This window comes from Puma concolor, chromosome D4, assembly GCF_028749965.1.
Source record: "Puma concolor isolate L17-30 chromosome D4, mPumCon1.1.hap2, whole genome shotgun sequence".
Lineage (NCBI taxonomy): Eukaryota > Metazoa > Chordata > Mammalia > Carnivora > Felidae > Puma > Puma concolor.
The window spans coordinates 44,514,741-44,535,553 of NC_141679.1; the positions used below are offsets into that span (position 1 = coordinate 44,514,741).

Below are 20,813 nucleotides of genomic sequence, written 5' to 3' on the forward strand. Positions count from 1 at the left end.
AGTATTTCTTATATGGTTATGTTACCAATTTGCTATGCAGTTAGGTTCATCTGTTTCTATTTGTGTTTCATTTGTTTAAAAAAATTTTTCTCTTAATATGGAAAATGTTGTAATAGTTCAAAACATGTAAAAAGCTATATTTAGGGAAATAATGCTTCAGTCTTTATTTTCTCTACTTTCTTCTCTATACTTTCTGCCCTCCCTTTCTCTGTTAATGTAGTTTCTGATTTATCCTTTTACTGTGTGTTTTTACAAACATAAAAAGGATTTTTAATCCTTCCTCTTAAACAAAATATAAATACTGTAGTCACTATTTTAAACTTTGGTTTTTTCACCCAACAGTGTATTTCCATATCTGAACATGGAGATCTTTCTCATTCTTTTTTTATAGCTCTATAGTACTTATTTCTGTGGATGTATATACTTTGTTCATCCAAACCTCTATTGATGGGCATTTGGGTTCTGTCCAGTCTTGTGCTATTACAAGAATGCTTTAGTGAATAACTGTGCATATATTATTACATATTTGTGGAAGTATATTTTCAGGTAGCCCTAAAAGGGAATTGCTGGGATAAAAGATAAATGCATTCATAATTTTGTTAAATGTTCCCAAATTTCTCTCCATTATGTCCCATCATTTTATTCTCCCACCATCAGTGTATGCTGCTTTCCCCACAGTCCCATCCACAAAATATGGGATCAAATTTTTGAATTTTTGTCAGTCTCATAGTCAAGAAATGATGTGTCAGAGTAATTTTAATGAGATTAAGCATTTTTCATATGTTTAAAGACCATATCTTTTTAGAAACGGTTTTGGCTTCTTTTTTGATACATATGTATTTGTTGTTTTTTTTAAAGGACATTTTTATGTATTAGAAAGGTAAACTTTTTGTGAAATAAGTCTCCAAATGTTTTCTCCAAGTTTATAATTTGTCTTTTGACTTGTGTTTTTTGTCATGTAAAGTTTATTTGATGAAGTTTATTACTCCTCTTTATTGCTTCTAGATTTTGAGTCATAGTTACACTTTTCCCACTGCTAGGTTTTCTTTCTTTTTATATTTTATTTTAGAGGTGTGTGTGAGCAGGGAAGAAGGGCAGATGGGGAGAGAGAGAATCTTCAGCAGGCTCCATGCTCCGTGCAGGGCTGGACATGGGGCTCGATCCCACCTCCCTGGGATCATGGCCTGAGCCGAAATCAAGAGTCGGATGCTCAACCAATTGAGCCACCTAGTTTCCCCTGATTTTCTTTTAGTACTGGTATGGTTTCATTCTTGACATTTATCTCTGTGATCCACTGGGAGCTTTTTCTGGTGTACAGTGTGAAGTACAGATAGAATTTTTTTCCCCAAAATGGCAATTCAGTTATTCAAGCACTGCTTATTAAATTAAAAAAGGTCCATCTTTCCAGCAGTATTTTGAGATGTCACCATTATCATACTAGATTATTTTTGTGTTCATTGTTCTTTCTGTTTAGTGATTTGCTAATACTATCCTGATTTAAATATAGAGGCTTTTTATTTTAATATTTAGTTGGGTTCTAACAGCTTCATTGACATATATAATTCAGATATCACACAATTCAACCATCTCAAGTGTAGAATTTATTGGTCTTTAGTATATTCACAGATTTATGCAGCTGTCATCACAGCCAATTTTAGAATATTTCATTACCCTAAAAGGAAACTCCATATTCATTAGTAGTCACTCTCTGCTACCCCTTTCTACTCTCTAGCCCTAGGCAACTACTAGTTTACTTTCTGTCTCTATAGACATGCCTATTCTGCACATTTCCTATAAATGGAATCATACTACATGTGGCCTTTGTTGATAGGGTTCATGGATTTGTGCCACAGGTTAGTACTTCATTGCTTTTTATTGCTGAACAATATTCTGTTATATGGGTGTGCCACATTCTATGCATCTATTCCTTAGTTGATGTTTGATTGTTTCCACTTTTTGGCTGTTATGAATAATGCTGTTAAATGTGTATTTGTGTACCAGTATTTGTGCAGATGTATGTTTTCATTTCTTTTGGGTATATACCTGGGAGTAGAATTGCTGAGTCATACAGAAGCTCCATGTTTAAACCCTTTGAGGAACTGTCAGACTGTTTTCCAAAGCAGTTGATTCCCACCATCTTGGTATAAGGATTCTACTTTCTCTACACTCTCACCTTAGCAATTTGTAATTATCTGTCTTTTTGATTATAGTCTTCCCAGTGTATATGAAGTGTTATTGTGGCTTTGATTTGTAATTCCCTAATGGCTAATATGGTGAGCATCTGTTCATGTTTTCAGCCGTACCTTCTTCGGGCGAATGCCTATTTAGATTCTTTGCCCACTTAAAAAAAGAAAAGAAAATGTTTTATTTTAAAATAATTTTAGTTTTACAGAAGAGTTGTTAAGGATAAGACAGAGAATGGGGCACCTGGGTGGCTCAGTCGGTTAAGAGTCCGACTTCGGCTCAGGTCATGATCTCACAGTTCATGAGTTCGAGCCCTGCATGGGCTCTGTGCTGACAGCTCAGAGCCTGGGGCCTGCTTTGAATTCTGTGTCTCCCTCTCTCTATGCTCCTCCCCCGCTCATGCTCTGTCTCTCTTTGTCTCCTTCAAAAATAAATAAAAACATAAAAAAAATAAAAAGGATAGTACAGAGAATTTCCATATATTCTTTGTCAGTCCTATATCCATTTTAAATTGTTATTTATCTCTATATTGATTTGTAAGAGTTCTTTACATATTCTGGAAAGATTTCTCTAATTAGATACATGATTTGCAAATATTTTCTCACATTCTGTCCATTGTCTTTTCACTTTCTTGATGGTATCACTAGTGGCATGGAAGTTTTTTATTTTGATGAAGTCCAGTTTTTTTTAATTTTTTCTTTTGTCACTTGTGCTTTTGGTATCCTATATAAGAAGGCTTTGTAAAATTCAAGGTCACAAATTTTTATTTTTTTTAATAAATTTTACAGTTTTTTGTCTAACAGTTTTGTCATTCTAGCTCTCACATTTAAGTGTTTGATCCATTTCTTATATGTGGTATAAGGAAGGGACTCAACTTCTTTTTCTTTTGCATTTGATACCCAGTTGTCCCAGCACCATTTGTTGAAAAGACTGTTTTCTTCCTATTGAATTATCTTGGCACTCTTGTCAGAATCAGTTGACTGTAAATGTATGGGTTTAATTCTGCACTTCCCATGCCATTCCATTGGTCTATATGTTTACCTTTATGGGGGCACCACACTGTGCTGATGACTAGATTTGTAGTAACTTTTGAAATGGGAGAGTGTGAGTCCTCCAACTTTGTTCTTTTTTTTCCAGTTTGCTTTGTCTATACTGAGTCCCTTGAACCTCCATATGAATTTTAGGATCATGTTACCAATTTCTTAAAAAAAATTTTTTTTAATGTTTATTTATTTTTGAGAGAGAGAACATGAGCAGGGGAGACACAGAATCCGAAGCAGGCTCCAGGCTCTGAGCTGTCAGCACAGAGCCCGATGCAAGGCTCAAACTCACGAGCTGTGAGATCATGACCTGAGCTGAAGTCGGACACTCAACTGACTGAGCCACCCAAACACCCCTCACGTTACCAATTTCTATATAAAAAGGCAGCTAGGATTTAGATAGGAAGGAATTGTATTGATTCTGTAGATCTCTTTGGGAAATATTGACATCATACCAAATATTACATCTTATCGTGGCTGTGGGATGTCTTTTTATTTATTAAATGCTCATATCTAATTTCTTAAACTGTTTTGTAGTTTTAGTCAAAGGATTTTAAAGGTAAAGTTTTGACAGGAATTATGAAGGAAATTTTGTGGACACATCTGAATACTTGATCTAGGAATCAACCTTGGGATGTTTGTGGTGTTGCCCCTTTCTTGTTTCATATGTTTCTTGTAATGAGCAATAAAAAAATTAAGTTATTTGATCTTATTTGCTCTTAAAATTATATTCCAGCTTTGAAAAAAATAGTTAAGAGACCTATAATTCCCAAAGTAATGATCTTACTTTTGGTTTACAATTAAGATTTGAGAAACAGTAGAGGAACTCACCCCCCCCCCCATTTTTTGTTGGTTTGTTTTCGAGAGGAAAGCCAGAATTATGTTTACTTACCTATCTACCTATCTATTTCTCCCCTCCCTGCCATGCAGAGTTTTATATGAAGGGAAAGAAAGGCTTATTCCAGGATGCGAAGTGATCCAAGCCACACCCTATGGTCGCTGTGCCAATGTCAACAATAGTTCAACTACTTCACAAAGAATCTTTATCACTTATCGAAGAGCTCCTCTAATTCGACCCCAGAATTCCTTGGCTGTAACTGATATCTGTGTTATTGTAACCAGTAAAGGAGAAACCCCTCCTCATACTTTCTGCAAGGTTGACAAAAACTTAAATTGTGGAATGGTAAGAATAAAGTTGTTGCATGTGTACTCTTAACACCAACCCCCAAGAAGGATAATTTTTGGACTCCTGTTTATTATTGGGTATATAATTTACTCTGTTTTTATTTTCATGTTTTTTTTAAAATTATTTTTATCTCTCTTTTATGATTCATAGTAATTTTTAAGATCCTTAGCTATCTGATTTTTGGAATAATTTCATTGAAAAAATAAATACTTAAAGTCAGGGATTTAAAAAATTTTTTGTGGTATGTGCTAATATTGCCTATGTTACACTAATATAGAGGTTTTGTTAGCTTTTGTGTTTTAGAGGTATCTTTATGGACAGCTCTAGGGAGACTGGATAGAGAACTCCCCTTATATTTATTTATTTTAATTATTGTAGTATTTCATGGCTTTTTTTTGGATGCTTTTTTTTTTTAAAGACAGAGACAGAGTGTGAGCAGGGGAGAGGCAGAGAGAGAGAGAGAGAGGGAGGAGACACAGCATCTGAAGAAGGCTCCAGGCTCTGAGCTGTCAGCACAGAGCCTGACGTGGGGCTTTAACCTACGAACCGTGAGATCATGGCCTGAGCTGAACTTGGATGCTTAACTGATTGAGTCTCTTAAGCACCTCTGATTTATACTTCTGTGAGACTGAAGTTTACTACTGGGTCAGATTTATTTTGAAAAATATTTTTGGATAAATCTATTACTAGCTTTAATGTGATATAGGCAAAGATGTCTGATGTACCCATGGCTATTAGTCAAGACAGTTTGCCCCTGGAGGTAATGACATCATAGCTTCTCAGTTACCCCAGTCTTCCTTAGTTTGGGCCCTACGGCCCACTCAGCTTTGTGCTGTTTCTTTCAAAGTGTCAGATTACACCATTCTAAACTTTTCAAAACTGTTTTTTTTTTTTTTAATCAATTTAATTTTTGTGGCAATGTTTTTTTACTCCTTTCTTTTAGTGTTCTGAACTTCATGTTTTGCTATTTTTTTATTGTCTGTAGTCTGTTTGATAAATGTGTGTTTTACATAGACTTCAGGGAATAAATAGAATCTTTAGAAGACATTCAACAGAATCAATTTATTTTCACTCTTTGGTGTTCTTAAAAAATAATTTATATTTTACAGTGGGGTTCCAGTGTATTTCTGTGTTATAAGAAGTCTGTGCCTGCTTCTAATGCAATAGCATACAAAGCTGGTGAGTAAATTTAAAAAAATTTGTTACTGTAGTTATTGTTGTACATTAACATTTGGTTAGTTCCTGTAGTGTAGTGGTCATCACACTCACCTAACATTAACATTTGGTTGGAGGAGACGATGTATGCTCCCTTATGTAGTTTATGGGATTGGTCTATTCCTAAATTGAATTATCTATAATTTTAGCATGTAAAGGCTGTAAAGGCATAAGTTTTCTTAAATACATTACATATTACAAGATATATTAATATTACACCCCCCCGGCCCCCCTCTGCAAACATGTTGTTAAGTAGAAATTTTCATCCCAGGTAAGCGTTTGTGAAGTGAACATTCAAGCTTTTAGTCTACACTAAGACATTTAACAGTTCAGTGAAAAACTGCTTACTCTCTCTGACCTTTTGTATTTTGGCAATCGGAAAGGTGTCAAACTGCATCTTTACTTCTTACATTTCCTTCTCTTATTTCTGTGTGTCTGATTTGAAACCACATGTTACTTGCCATGAAAGGTGGACTTGCTTCCTTTCTCCTTTGTTGCAAAGAATCAGCTATATGGAGGAGAGGAGGGCCTGAGAAACTTTTCTGCCATGAAGTGTTTGAGAAATCTATCGCCACATTCTTACTGCACAGTAAAGTGTCAAGGGCTGTAAAGATTTAAGTGTGACCTCTTCATCCCACTGGTATGGTGGGATAAAAACTGAAACTACAGGTATGCTCCAGTTGTAAATAGAAGATACTGGAATACTTCCTTGTGAAAAGAAGCAGTGTCAGTTACTTTTTGATCATGCACAGTTTTTGTTTATTTTATAATTATTATTGTTAATGTTTATTTATTTTGAGAGAGAGAAAGAGAGCGTGTGCAAGCCGGGGAGAGGGGCAGAGGGAGAGGGAGAAAGAGAGAGAGAGAGAGAGAGAGAGAGAGAGAGAGAGAGAGAGAGAGAGAATCTTAAGCAGGCTCCATGCTCAGTGCAGAGCCCAATGTGGGGCTTGATCTAACGACTGTGAGATCATGACCTGAACTGAAATCAAGAGTCGGACACTTAACCAACTGAGCCACCCAGCTGCCACAATTTTTGGAATAAAATTTTACTTCAGGGAAGTCTGGCAAATCCCATATTGTCTTCTTAAAAATCTCAATTGTCTTCTTAAAGACATTCATGCTAATAAACCAGACCATATAATTTTTAATATAAAAATGAAGGCAGCATCTAATAATTATAAATTTCAGTATCATTTTAAAATGTGATACTGGTAATACTGCTGTAATGTGTTGATTGTATGTGATTTCCTAAATTTGTCTGTGGGGGGGGGAGCGGAAAAAGTATCATTTTAAAAAAGAAACCCTTATAGAAACAAGGTTTGTGAAAGTATTCAGGTGTTTGATTAAAGACATGTTTTTAGAACGTAGAGTTTTGCACACTGAATTTTAACTCAGAATTCTGCTACTGACTTTCAAGATTTTAACTTAGAGGTGGTCTGCCTATTAGAGACATCAGAGGCTAATGAACTGATGCTTTATAGCTACTTTATTCTGAAGGGGCTTTGTTATGCTTGCTAGAGTGCCCCCTGCTCTTGCTTTGTTGGTCTCACATACTTTGTATTCAGCCACAAGATTTCTGTCTTGTTTACTTTTCATGTTGAATGCTTTTTATACTGCTGCTCTCTCAAGATGAGTTTAGGGGCTCTGATAATTTCTGGTGCCTTGGCATTATTTCATAACACTTACTCCTTCCCTGAATTTTTTACTGAAGTAATTAGTAAATTTTCCTTTATGTTCCTTACCACTCTCCATAAGATGTTGTGGTATGTAGAAGAGAATACATTGAGGTTGGTGATCCTGTTGAATAGTTTTAGCTTGTATATTCAATACATTTTAATGTTATAATGAACTATAAGTCCATAATTTTTAAAAAATGGTAAATTTGTTAATTTAAATTTCTGATATGGCAAGAGAAAAAATTATTTTGAAATTTCACACATAAATATTTCCATGAAATTTACTATTAAAATATCCTATTAATATGTATCAGATATAATTTATGGAAAAGTAACTATTTAAAAATTTATTATTGTCTCTTTCTCCAAAAGGTTTAATTTTTAGATATCCAGAAGATGACTATGAGTCATTTCCACTCTCAGAATCTGTACCTCTCTTCTGCCTTCCAATGGGAGCTACTATTGAATGTTGGGATCCTCAAACCAAATATCCACTTCCAGTTTTTTCAACTTTTGTTCTGACAGGTTCTTCTGCTGAAAAGGTAGATTTTTTTCCTCTTTTATTAAACCTGTTTTGTCCCATGTTTTTAATTCCATAAAACGATTAATCTGATGTAAGTTTATTTGAATGTTAGGATTATTTGGACATGATATATTTTGGGTTAAATTTATACCATAATGCCCAAGGTGAGAAGTCAACATGACAATTGGTATCAGGATGCTGATATCTCTGGAACTTGTACAGAAGCAGATACAAAGTCTTTCTGGAGAGATACCCCCAAAACTCAAGCTTCAAGATAAGATTATAATAAAAGTTAGAAGACGTAAAGTCCATAGGAAGAATCAACAAGACACAGTACAAAGCTGGATTAAACCCTGAGGATGCCGAAATGATAGAATGAGAATATGAAAAAAAACCCTGAATATATAATTGGACTGACAAATGAATCAGAGAAGAACAGTATATTTTGTGAAATGAATAGACAGCCTGAGAACAGAATTAGGTGTCTAGAAATGAAAAATACAGCCCTTAAAATTAAAGATTCAGCAGGTGGTTTGAACAGCAGATAAGACATACATGAAGGGGAAATTAATGAAGTGCAAGATAGGTTACCTCAAATGTGGCACAGAAAAACATAGAAAAGAATTTAAAAATGTAGAGGATAGAATCAGAAAGACTAGTGGATATTTAATGAATATCCTGAGGATCAGGATTCTCACTCAGTTGTCACTGAGGATCAGAAGACAAATAATATATTAAAATAGAGGGAGTAAGCAAAGATCGTTTAAACAGCATATAGAAAGTACTAGCCAGACTTCAGGAAAGTTGGCAGAGTAGGAGGATCCTGGGCTCACCTGTTCCCATGGATACAACTAGGTGACACTCATATCAGTGTAAATAACCCAGAAAACAGCCTGCCAGAATAAACTCTACAACTAAATGTTGAGAAGAGACCGCATAGAAGAGGGTAAGAAGGGCAGAGAAGTGGTTGGGAACAAAAGGGACCTATAGGACTGTCTGTGGGAGAGAGGGACATCACCAGCATGGAGAGGGGAGAGACCTCACACCTGGGAGCCTGTGTGGGTAAGATGAAGCCCCATGATATTTGGCTTTGAACACCAGAGGGGCTGAATTTCATGAGTTTCTTATTTCTTGAAAGAAATTTCAAGATTTCTTATAACCAATGGGACTTAAACCTGGAACTTTAAAAATCAGCAGGCTGGGTTTTAGGAGAGCAGGGAGAGTGATTGGAAATTGAGTCTCCACCCTTAGAGGGACAGCACAACAAACAGCCTGCAGAGATACTGCATTGAAGCAGCAGTTTGAAAAATGCCTGGGGCGTAGGGGAGGGAGAGTTAATTACTCCTGTCAGAGTGTATCCTGGAGGGATAGGGTTCCCTGAGGGACTTCTCCAGGGACAAAGGAGCTGACTGGTGCCATTTCCCTCCCCACCTCCGAGCATAAACTGCACAGCCACCTATGGGAACTATTCACTATCGAAGTTGCTTATACTGCACTCTGCCTTCCCAGGCAGGCCTGCCTCAGCCCTGGTGCCATAAGTCCCTTACCCTAGAAGACCAACACAGGCCTTGCCAACTCCAAGTCTCCTGACACTGCATTTTGTGGGGCTTCGGTCCTGGTGGCAATGGCTGGTTACATCCTATGGAGGATGCACATACTTTGTTAGAACTGAGCACCCTGCCTTTGCAGATCAGCCCCAACTGGCCCTGGTCTTGGCAGTGCCTACACGTCCCCTGTGGAAGAGGGCTGTTGGAAAACTTACGGGCACTGTGTGCACCACCCTCCCGCTGAACATGTGCTTTGCAGATCACCAGGGCTGGTCTACGGTGGTGGAGGCATGTCCCCTCTGGAAGAGGACCAGTGCGCACCTTGTTAAAACTGCGTGGTCCACCCACTACTTTCAAGAGCAGGAGACTTAAGTGAGTTTCCTCACACAAATAGACACAGAATTAGACAAAATGAGGAAACAGGAATATGTTCCAAATGAAATGAAAGAACAGGACAAAACCACAGCAAGAGGCCTAAGTGAAACTGAGATAAGTAATAGGCCTGATAGAGAATTTAAAGATTAAAAAAAAATTTTTTTTTAACGTTTATTTATTATTGAAAGAGAGAGTCAGAGAGTGAGCAGGGGAGGGGCAGAGGGAGAGGGAGACACAGAATCTGAAGCAAGCTCCAGGCTCTGAGCTGTCAGCACAGAGCCCAACGCGGGGCTCAAACTCACAAACCGTGAGATCATGACCTGAGCCAAAGTCGGACGCTTAACCGACTGAGCCACCCAGGTGCCCCGGCCTGATAGAGAATTTAAAGTAATGATCACAGGGGCGCCTGGGTGGCTCAGTCGGTTAAGCGTCCAACTTCAGCTCAGGTCATGATCTCACGGTTTGTGGGTTCGAGCCCCGCGTTGGGCTCTGTGCTGACAGCTCAGAGCCTGGAGCCTGTTTCAGATTCTGTGTTTCCCTCTCACTCTGCCCCTCCCCCACTCGCACTCTGTCTCTCTCTGTCTCAAAAATAAATAAACATTAAAAAAATTAAAAACAAAAAAGATTAGAACAGAAATAAATGATACAGAAACTAAAAAAACAGTAGAACAGATCAACGAAACCAGGAGCTGGTCCTTTGAAAAGATCAACAAAATTGTAAATTTCTAGCCAGATTCATTAAAAAAAGAAGAAAAAAGAGGACTCCAGCAAAATCAGAAATGAAAAAGGAGAAATAACAACCAACACCACAGAAATACAAAGAATTATAAGAGAATATTACAAAAAATTATATGCCAACAAACTTGTCAACCAAAAGAAGTGAATAAACTCCTACAAACATATATAACCTCCAGAAATGGAATCGGGAAGAAACAGAAAATTTGAACCAAATGATTACAAGCAATTCAATTGAATTGAATCAGTAATCAGAAAACTCTTAACAAACAAAAGTCCAGGACCAGATGGTTTCACAGGCACATTCTACTAAACATTTAAAGAGAGTTAGTATCTATTCTTCTCAAACTTTTCCCAAAAATAGAAGAGGAAGAAGAAGGAAAACTTCCAAATTCATTCTGTAAGGCCAGTATTACTTTGGTACCAAAACCAGATAAAGATACTACCAAAAAAATATATAGGCCAGTATCTCCGATGAACATACATGTAAAAATTCTCAATAAAATATTAGCAAACCAAATCCCACAATACATTAAAAAAATTATTCACCCCAATCAGGTAGGATTTATTCCAGAGATGCAAGGGTGGTTCAATATTTGCAAATCAATCAGCGTGATATATTACATTAGTAAGAGGAAGGTTAAAAACCACATGATCATTTCAGTAGGCGCAAAGTACAACATCCATTTGTGATAAAAACCCTCAACAAAGTAGGTTTAGAAGGAGCATACGTCACCATAATGAAGGCCCTGTATGAAAAACCCACAGGGAAAAACAGCTTTTCTGCCAAGGTTAGTGGACAAGGATGTCCACTCTCACAGCTTATTCAGCATAGTATTTGCAGATCCTAGCTGCAGCAATCACACAACAAAAAGAAATAAAAGGCATCCACATCAGCAAGGAAGAAGTAAAGCTTTTACTATTTTCAGATGGCATGACACTATATATATAAAATGGAGATTTCACCAAAACACTACTAGAACTGATAATGGAATTCAGTAAAGTTGAAAGATACAAAATGTGCAGAAATCTGTTGTATTTCTATACACTAATAATGAAGCAGCAAAAAGAAAAATTAAGAAAATCCCATTTACAAATGCACCAAAAATAATAAAATACTTAGGAATAAGCATAACCAAGGGGTGAAAGACCCGTACTCTGAAAACTATAAACATTGATGAAAGAAATTGAAGGCGACACAAAGAAATGGAAAGACATTCCATGCTCTTGGATTGGAAGAACAAATACTGTTTTTTCTTAATATTTATGTATTTATTTTGAGAGAGAGAGTATGTACACATACATGTGCAGAGAGAGAGAATCCCAGGCAGACTCTGTGCTGACACAGGGTTTGATCCCCCAAACTGAGATCATGACTTGAGCTGATATCAAGAGTCGGATGCTTTAACGGACTGGAGCCACCCAGGCGCCCCAGAACAAATCTTGTTAAAATGTCCATACTACCCCAAACAATCTACAGGTTTAATGCAATTCCTATCAATATACCAACAGAATTTTTCACAGAACTAGAACAAACAGGCCTCACATTTGTATGGAACCATAAAAGACCCTGAATAGCCAAAGCAATCTTGAAATAGAAAAATAAAGTTGGAGATAATCACAGTTCCAGATTTCATGTTATACTACAAAGCTGTAGTAATCAAAAGAGTATGGTACTGATGCAAAAACAGACACACAGATCAATGGAACAGCATAGAAAGCTCAGAAATACACCCACGACTGTATGGTCAATTCCTTGACAAAGGAGGCAAAACTATGCAATGGGAAAAAGACAGTCCCTTTAGCAAATAGTGTAGGGAAAACTGTAGGTATATGCAAAAGAATGAAACTAGATCACTTTCTTAACCATGCATGAAAATAAACTCAAAATGGATCAAGGACCTAAATGTGAGACCTGAAACCATAAAGATCCTAGAAGACAGCATAGGCATAATTTCTCTTACATTGGCCATAGCAACATCTTTCTAGATAGGTCTCCTGAGACAAGAGAAACAAAAGTAAAAATAAGCTACTGGGACTACATCCGAATAAAAACTTTTTGTTTTTTATTGTTTCAAAGGAAACAACCAACAAAACTGATAGACAACATACTGAATGAGAGAAGATATTTGCAAATGACATCTGTTAAAGGGTTAGTATCCAAAATATATAAAGACCATACACAACTCAACAGCAAAAAAAAACAAACAAAAAAACCCCCCACAAATAATCCAATTTAAAAATAGGCAGAAGACATGAACAGACATATCTCTGAAGACATACAGATGGCCAATAGGCACATGAAAAGATGCTCAGTATCACTCATCATCAGAAAGATGCAAATCAGAACCACAGGATTTCATCTCACACCTGTCAGAATGGCTAAAATCAAACACAAGAAACAACAGGTGTTGGTGAGGATGTGGAGATAAAGGACCTCTCTTGCACTGTTGGTGGGAATGTACACTGTACAGCCACTGTAGAAAACAGTATGGAGGTTCCTTGGAAAATTAAAAATAGAATTACCTTATAATCCAGTAATCCCATTACTGAGTTTTTGCCTAAGGAGTACGAAAACACTAATTCAAAGGGATGTATGCATCCCTGTGTTCACTGCAGCAGTATTTAAGCAGCTAAATTATTGAAGCAGTCCCAAGTGTCCTTTGATAGATGAGTGGATAAAGAAGTGGTATGTGTGTGTGTGTATGTGTGTGTGTACACACACAATGTTGTCCAGCCAGAAAAAGAATGAAATCCTGCCATTTGCAACAACATGATGCATCTAGATCATGATGGATCTAGAGTATAATGCTAAGCGAAATATGTCAGAGAAAGAACAAATACCATATAATTTCACTCATAATGTGGAATTTACAAAACAAAACAAGTGAACAAAGGGGGAAAAAAAGAGACAAGCCAAAAAACTAGACTCTTATCTGTAGAGAACAAGCAGATGGTCATCAGAGTGGAGGTGGGTGGGAGTATAGGTGAAATAGGTAAAGGAAATTAAGAGTTCACTTATCTTGATGAGCAACTGAGTAATATATGGAATTGCTGAATCACTTTATTGTACACCTGAAACTAATATAACATTGTATGTTATACTAAAAAAAAGTACTAGTCATAAAAGATGAATAATTGGACCTCACTGGAATAGAAAAAATTCTTCATAAAAAGACAGCATTAAGAAGGTGAAAACGCAGCCACAGACTGGGAGAAAATAATGCAGTGTGTATATATATTCAACAGTGGTCTCATACCCAGAGTATATAAAGAACTTCTGCATTATCAGCACGGAAGAGAAAACTCTGTGGCTCAGCAGTTACACCTCTGAGCATATCCCAAGGGAAGTGAGTGTATATAATTTCCAAAACACATGCATATGCTTTATTTTTAATAACCAATAATTCAAAACATGTATAAAGCAGTAATAATGACATAAATGATAATTTAAAATAAAAAGATGGCAAGAAACAATATTAGGAAATAAAAAGTAAAACTATGAATATAGTAGAAATGTAAACATTAAAAACTCTCAGGAAATTTGATAAAATAGTTTATTGAAAAGTATAACTAACCAAAGCTGACTCTTGTGGCTCAAACAGGACACATCTGTAGGCTGTAAGTTTAAAACCACTGCATTAATAATGAAGTTTAAGTATCCAGCAGAGTGTCTGGAATGTAAGTAAAATATGCACTGAATGAATGCCAGTACTATATTAACTGGGTTGCTTACAACTAAGGTAAGTCTTTAGCTAATAATTATTTACAGTTTATCTCATTGAAAGCAATAAATACAAATGAAGATTTTAAGATCTTCAAATGCGTAAGAGTCATTAAATTTACTTTGATTGAGGGCACCTGGGTGGCGTTGTGGATTAAGTGTCCAACTTCAGCTCAGGTCACGATCTCATGGTTTGTGAGTTTGAACCCCGTGTCGGGCTTTGTGCTGACAGCTCGGATCCTGAAGCCTGCTTTAGATTTTGTGTCTCCTTCTCCCTCTGACCCTGCCCTGATCATGCTCTGTCTCTCTCTGTCTCAAGAAACGTTAAAAAATAATAATAAATAAATGTTAAAAAAAAAAATTACTGTGATTGGTAGAAAACAACAAGGCCTCATTAAGAAGCCTTTGTCATATTGTTTGTAAAAAAAAAAAAATCTGAGATCATTGGGGCTCCTGGGTGGCTCAGTTGGTTAAGCATCTGACTGTTGATTTGGGCTGAGGTCACGATTTCACAGTTCATGGATTCCAGCCCTGCATCAGGCTCTGCTCTGTGTCAGAATTCTTGGAATTCTCTTTCCCTCTCTCTCTGCCCCTACCCCATTTGTTTTCTCTCTAAATAAATAAATAAATAAACCTAAAAAAAAAAAAATCTCTGAGATCATTGAAATAATTGTATCTGGGAGTGTTGTATTTGTAAAGATAAGGGTTAATGCAGTACACACACACTGTATGTAGTGATGTGCGTGTATATATATGTGTGTGTGTGTCTGTATGTGTATATATATGTGTGTATGTGCATGCATATATATACATATATGTATACACATATACATACACATATACATGACTATTTATACATATAGTGACTAAATAGTTATAAGATTTATAAAAGAAAAGTATCACTGTTTCCAGAACTTTTTCATTACCTTAAACAGCAGCTTCTTCCACCTTTACCCCTGATTCCTGGTAATCTCTACTCTAATTTCTATGAATTTGCCTGGTTTAGGTAGCTCATATAAATGGAATCATATAATATCTGTCCTTTTGTGTCTGGCTTATTTCACTTAGTATAATATTTCTGAGGTTCATCCAGGTTGCAGTATCAGAATTTCATTCCTTTTTAAGGATGAATAACATTCCATCACGTGTATATACCATGTTTTATCCATTCATCTGTTGGTGGACAGTGGGTTGTTTTCACCATTTGGCTATTGTGAATAATGCTGCTATGAACATTGGTGTGCAAGTATCTGTTTGAGTCCTGGCTTTCAATTCCTTTGGGTACATTCTTACTAATTGAATTGCTGGATTATATGGTAATTCTTTTTTAAATTTTGGAGAAGTCACCAAACTGTTTTCCACAGCAGCTGTGCCATTTTATATTCCTGTCAGCAGTATTTGAGATTTTTCTTATCATTTGTCATATGCCCTCTAAACTAGTGTTTCTTTTGTATTGAGAGATAAAGAGAAATTTTTAAAAGCAAACTCAAATCTTGTAATGGAATTCTGTTTTACTCTGTAGGTATATGGAGCTGCCATCCAGTTTTATGAACCTTATTCTCGGGAACTTCTGACAGAGAAACAGCTTATGCAGCTGGGCCTCTTGACCCCCGTGGAGAGAAAAGTAGTCTCCAAATCCATCAATTCAAACAAATGCATTTGTTTACTCTCACACTGGCCTTTTTTTGAAGCTTTTAGAAAATTTCTCATGTTTATCTACAAACTTTCTGTGTCTGGACCACATCCTCTTCCCATTGAAAAGTATGTATGATGATTAGAAAGATGTCTGGTAGAAAAGCTGGTTGTATATGTGTACATTTCATTGTTTACCTGACTTAAGCAAAAAAGTTGAAAGGGAAGAAGAGTCACAGTCACCTTACTTTTTACTTGTTCCCTTCTACACCTGAGTCATTGATTTTAAAACTGAGGAGTGGTAGTTAGAATGATCAAATAATAATCTTTTGAAGATTCAGCTGAGGAGGAACTCATTATACAGTGTATTGTCTGTGTTCTTCCTATTTATTCTCTAATAACGAAGAGAAAAATAACTATTGACACACACACACACACACACACACCCCAAACCATATAAATGGCATTCCAGGTTCTAACTATAAAGCATCTCAAAACTGATATAGAAATTAAGAAATTAAGAAGGGTGAGTTAATTGATGCCAGAAGTGAGGTTTGGGTTTTAGTATTGAGACACTGTCCTTATTTTCCAGTTGATTTGTAATTCCCTTTGTCATGGAAATCTGTTGTAAGCAAGAAGAATATATGTGGAGCCGCTGCCTTTTAAAAACCACATCTTGGGGCGCCTGACCGGCTCAGTTGGTAGAGCATCCTACTCTTGATCTGGGGGTCACAGGTTCAAGACCCACACTGAGTGTAGAGATTATTTTAAAAAAAACAACATTTTTTCAGACTTGTAGTGGCACACGGCTTTTGTTGATTGTAGTAAATGCTTTATCCTCCTAACAAACCTGGGCATGTTCAGAGCTTGGTGGAAATGTATTATAGTGTGCATAAACATGGATTTTTCATACAATTTCAGAAATTTCACATTACAGCAGAAAGAATATCAGCGAAGGATACTAGGTAGTAGAAGGGTAGGGCAGTTCTCTATAGGTTTTAAAATAATGCTGCTCAAAAAGCATCTTAAGAAAGTAGTAAAGTACTCTGCTTAAACTTACCACAATTTGGTGTAGAAATATGGGTTCAGCTTTTATGCTGTACTCTTGGAATGCCAAACTAATAGTTCATAGTTCTAGGTTTAACTTTTAGCTTTCAGATTAACTTAAAATTGTTTGAAATAAAACTTAATGTTAGGGACAAGTTAGCATCCTTTTGAAAAATTGAGGTTCTATGAATAGTTTGAGGAAATAAAATCAGGGTATGTGATCAATATTTTTTTCTCAGTTGCATGTTAGTGGCTCCTAAGAGCTCAAAGCTTTGAAGAAACTTAAGCATTATTTGTAGGTGGAGAAATAGAGAGGCAAGTGGTTTGCTCAGAGTTATAGTAAAAGAACTATATTGATTAAATTACTATTTAATTAATATTAATTACTTATTAGGATTAAATTGTATTGTATCACAATTGCTCACCGTACTGGCACTGGTATCAGAACAATACAAATAAGCTTCTTTCATGAAAAGTATATTTGTGTTACTCTTATTTTCCTTGCAATATTAAGGTATATTAATATGGACTTTTAATCAGGAAATACATTGTACATTTCAGAAGTTTAGTGGGATGAGTACATTTATTTGCGCTAAGGATATTTATTTAGCATAAGTTTTAGGTCAGTGGCTTTGTCAGATCTAGGATGGTGTATCTAATAATATATTTAATATACTTAGAATTTGTTAAAATCTAAGCATTTTAGAAAAGTAATTATGATCTGTATTTCACCTTTTTTTTTCAGGCATATTTCACACTTCATGCAAAACATCCCTTTTCCTTCAGCACAAAGACCAAGAATCCTTGTACAGGTAATCAGAACAAGTCCATTGGAGGAAGATCTGCATTATGTTCATTCTCGTCATTGCAGAGTCAATTCTGTGGCCCCTTGAGTTTGAGGCAGAGCAACATGTGTTCATAAAGGCCTGGAATCTCCTGTATTTTATATTTTATCTGGGTGCACACAATTGGCATAATTATAATCTTTGATTCATGACATTATCACCATTGGCCTGTGCATGCCATTTATGTAGCTGATTTTAATAATGTAATTAAAATAGAGCAACTAATAAATATTAATTAAAGTGATTTGTGGTTGGAGGGAAAAAGTGAAATAGTCTGTAGTGGTCTTCACATTTTCTATGTTAAATGACCAGTTTCTTTTTATTTCCAATCAGTGGCAGACCTATATAAGTATACAGCTTGTTCCATTTGCACCTTACCATGTGAGACCAGTGTAGACATGAACATGTCTGTACCCTGTCCAGAGACATGAGTCCTCTGATCACGTACTTGGATGTGAGAGCAGCGTCTTATTGCCATAAAAGCTTCTAAATGGCTTGCTCTCCATTTATATACTATCTTTTCCTGGGCCAACAACAGTTTGCAGACTGACACTTTGAGTATCATTGATACGTAGAGGCAAGCTATTGTAAAATTTTTTCTAAGATGTTATCAACTTTGTGATATGGTAGCATTAAGTCAAATATTGTTGATCTTGAATGTACTTCAGTTCAGCAAGTATATACTTCAGTTCAGAAAGTATTAATTTATAGTAATCAAGCCAAATGCTTACCAGTCTGTAGAGTAAATAAACTTCAAGCTTTTAAAAAGCAATTATTCCATAATTTAAAGATAACTATTATAAATAATTAACTGAATCCAAATTCAGTTGAATTAACCATTTAATTTAAAAGACCTAAAATAATACCTCTGAGTAAATACAGCTATTGTTTAATAGCTTACTACATTTCCAAAACTATGTCAGTCTGCCTATTAAACTATTTTCTGTTTTACCTGATGTAAATATTTAGGTTTCAAGATTGGCTTGATTAATTCATCTTTTTTTTTTTTTTTTTTAAGCTTTCAGTCCATGATGCATTAATATTATCACAGCCAGTTTCTACACCTTTACCATTAAGGTAATTATTAATGGTATCTAAAATGATATATTCATTCACTTGGAGCAGAATGCTTGAAAATATTTAATAAAGTTAAGTGTTATCTTTTACATTAGTATAGCCTTCATATTTCTATCTTTGATAGCTGGGTGGATGGTGGGCCATTCACCATTTTAAAAATGGAATATTTAAGAGAGTTGCAAGATTGGGTGTGGGGAATACCTCCCTCTTCCCCATCCCCTCTATCCAGTTTGTAGCTAAATATTCAAAGTGAACTGATTTTATCCTCCCCAAATGTCTCAAATCTCTTATGTTCTGTTTATCTGCATCAAAAGTCCAGGATAGCATGATCTCTCACCTGGACAACTTCATTATTAACCTTTTAACTGGTATCCTTCTGTTCTTCCTTCATTTCTTTATCCACACTGCAGCCAGGTGTTCTTTTGAGAATGTAAATATAATTTGTGTCATTTCTATTTTGACATAATCTTTTGACCCTTCCCTACTATGCTTTAGTCACAATAGGTGTATTTCAATTTTGCAGACACGGTAGCTTTTTCTTGCCTCATTGCCTTTGCATGTGTTGGCTTCTCCCCAACCCCACCTCCAAATGGTAGTTCTTTGGGAAAATCTTCCCTGATAAACTCTCCTCTCATTACTAAAGGTTGAGACTGAAACATTGTTAGACTAGCTCAATAAATTTGCTACTTCTCAGTGATAACTACATCAGGACTTGAAATTAACATTAGACGCTCAGTCTGTTAATATTTAGGAAATAGTTTATAAGCAAATCTTAACATATTTTAGCAAAATAGTTCATCATCTTTTTTTCTTTTCTCCTAGTGGAGCCAACTTTAGCACCTTGTTAATGAATCTGGGTCCTGAGAATTGTGCAACACTGCTGCTCTTTGTTTTACTTGAGAGTAAGATTCTGCTACATTCTCTTAGGCCAGCTGTGTTGACTGGAGTAGCTGAAGCTGTTGTAGCTGTAAGTATAGAATTTTCCTTATAGTACAGGATTACTGGTGGGACATTTTTACTCTAAAGGGAAATTTCCTTCAATGAAAGCAACTTTGAAATTACCAGTAAAAGTTTAACATAAATACAATAGAGCGGCAAAGAGAAATAGTAAGTATAAAGAAAGAAAGTGATTTCTGTTTGAGACAAAATTTTAATTTCTGATTTTTCATATATTTGAGTGGTTCAGAGAATCTATATGATTATAGAATAGTAAACTTGTGAATGAAGCTTATTGTATTAAATGAGAGGCTGTGATCAATTTCATCTGCCCCAAAATTATGCAAATGAATTGCACATTTAATTACTCTCAGTTTTAACTTTTAATCACTGTGAGCCAATAACATAGGAAATTCTAAGTGATTGTGAAATAGGATAATGTACTAATGCTTAGCTATTAGGTAAAACATAAATAAAATTAAATTGAGTCCTCTGTGTTTTGATGGCTTCCCATTACAATTAAAAGTCTGATCATATAGGCTTTATAGATCATAGTGTAGAATTTTGGGTGTTCCATTTCTCCAAATTTATTTTCCATTACATATTTAATTTAAAATAGTTGACTGTCCTGTCTTCCATTTTAAGAATGTAACTCTCATGGAATAAATACCTAGTCTCTTTATTATCCTTGTGTCCTCAGCACTTACCACAGCTAAATAACAAGGAATAAGCATCCAATAAACACCTGTTAAATCAGCAAATGAGGTATGTCTCTGAGACCTTAATCTGGTCAGAGAAATGCTACTAGGACTGAAAAACATAGTAACCATGTGAGATAGTTTATAGGGGGCATATATCCTCATTGCATATTAATTTTCCAAACCTCCACAGTTGCATATGAAAGCAAAAGCCATTATAACATGAAAATATTTGTTAATAAACTGACCAGTTTTATGAAGTTCCCACTGCTTCTCATAAAACATTAGTGTTTATTTACATTCCTTTGTCAGAATCTTTGTGGCCCAGTCTCTTGATTGATTTCAGCAATACAGGGGCGCCTGGGTGGCGCAG

At 35.8% G+C, this 20,813-nt stretch overlaps 1 protein-coding gene across 6 annotated transcripts in view; it reads left to right on the forward strand.

Annotated features, from left to right (window-relative positions):
* DENND4C (DENN domain containing 4C) overlaps positions 1–20,813 on the forward strand; it is a 124,095-nt gene that overhangs the window by 41,422 nt on the left and 61,860 nt on the right. For 5 of the 6 annotated variants that reach the window (XM_086685380.1, XM_086685381.1, XM_086685383.1 and 2 more), the window contains exons 3-9: positions 4,155–4,407; positions 5,520–5,589; positions 7,674–7,843; positions 15,728–15,966; positions 17,630–17,696; positions 18,748–18,806; positions 19,629–19,773. In XM_086685380.1, the coding sequence (XP_086541506.1) occupies positions 4,155–4,407; positions 5,520–5,589; positions 7,674–7,843; positions 15,728–15,966; positions 17,630–17,696; positions 18,748–18,806; positions 19,629–19,773 (1,003 nt within the window). Of the gene's footprint in view, positions 1–4,154; positions 4,408–5,519; positions 5,590–6,159; positions 6,295–7,673; positions 7,844–15,727; positions 15,967–17,629; positions 17,697–18,747; positions 18,807–19,628; positions 19,774–20,813 lie in introns of those variants that run through there. The other variant, XM_086685385.1, reaches the window with a different exon arrangement.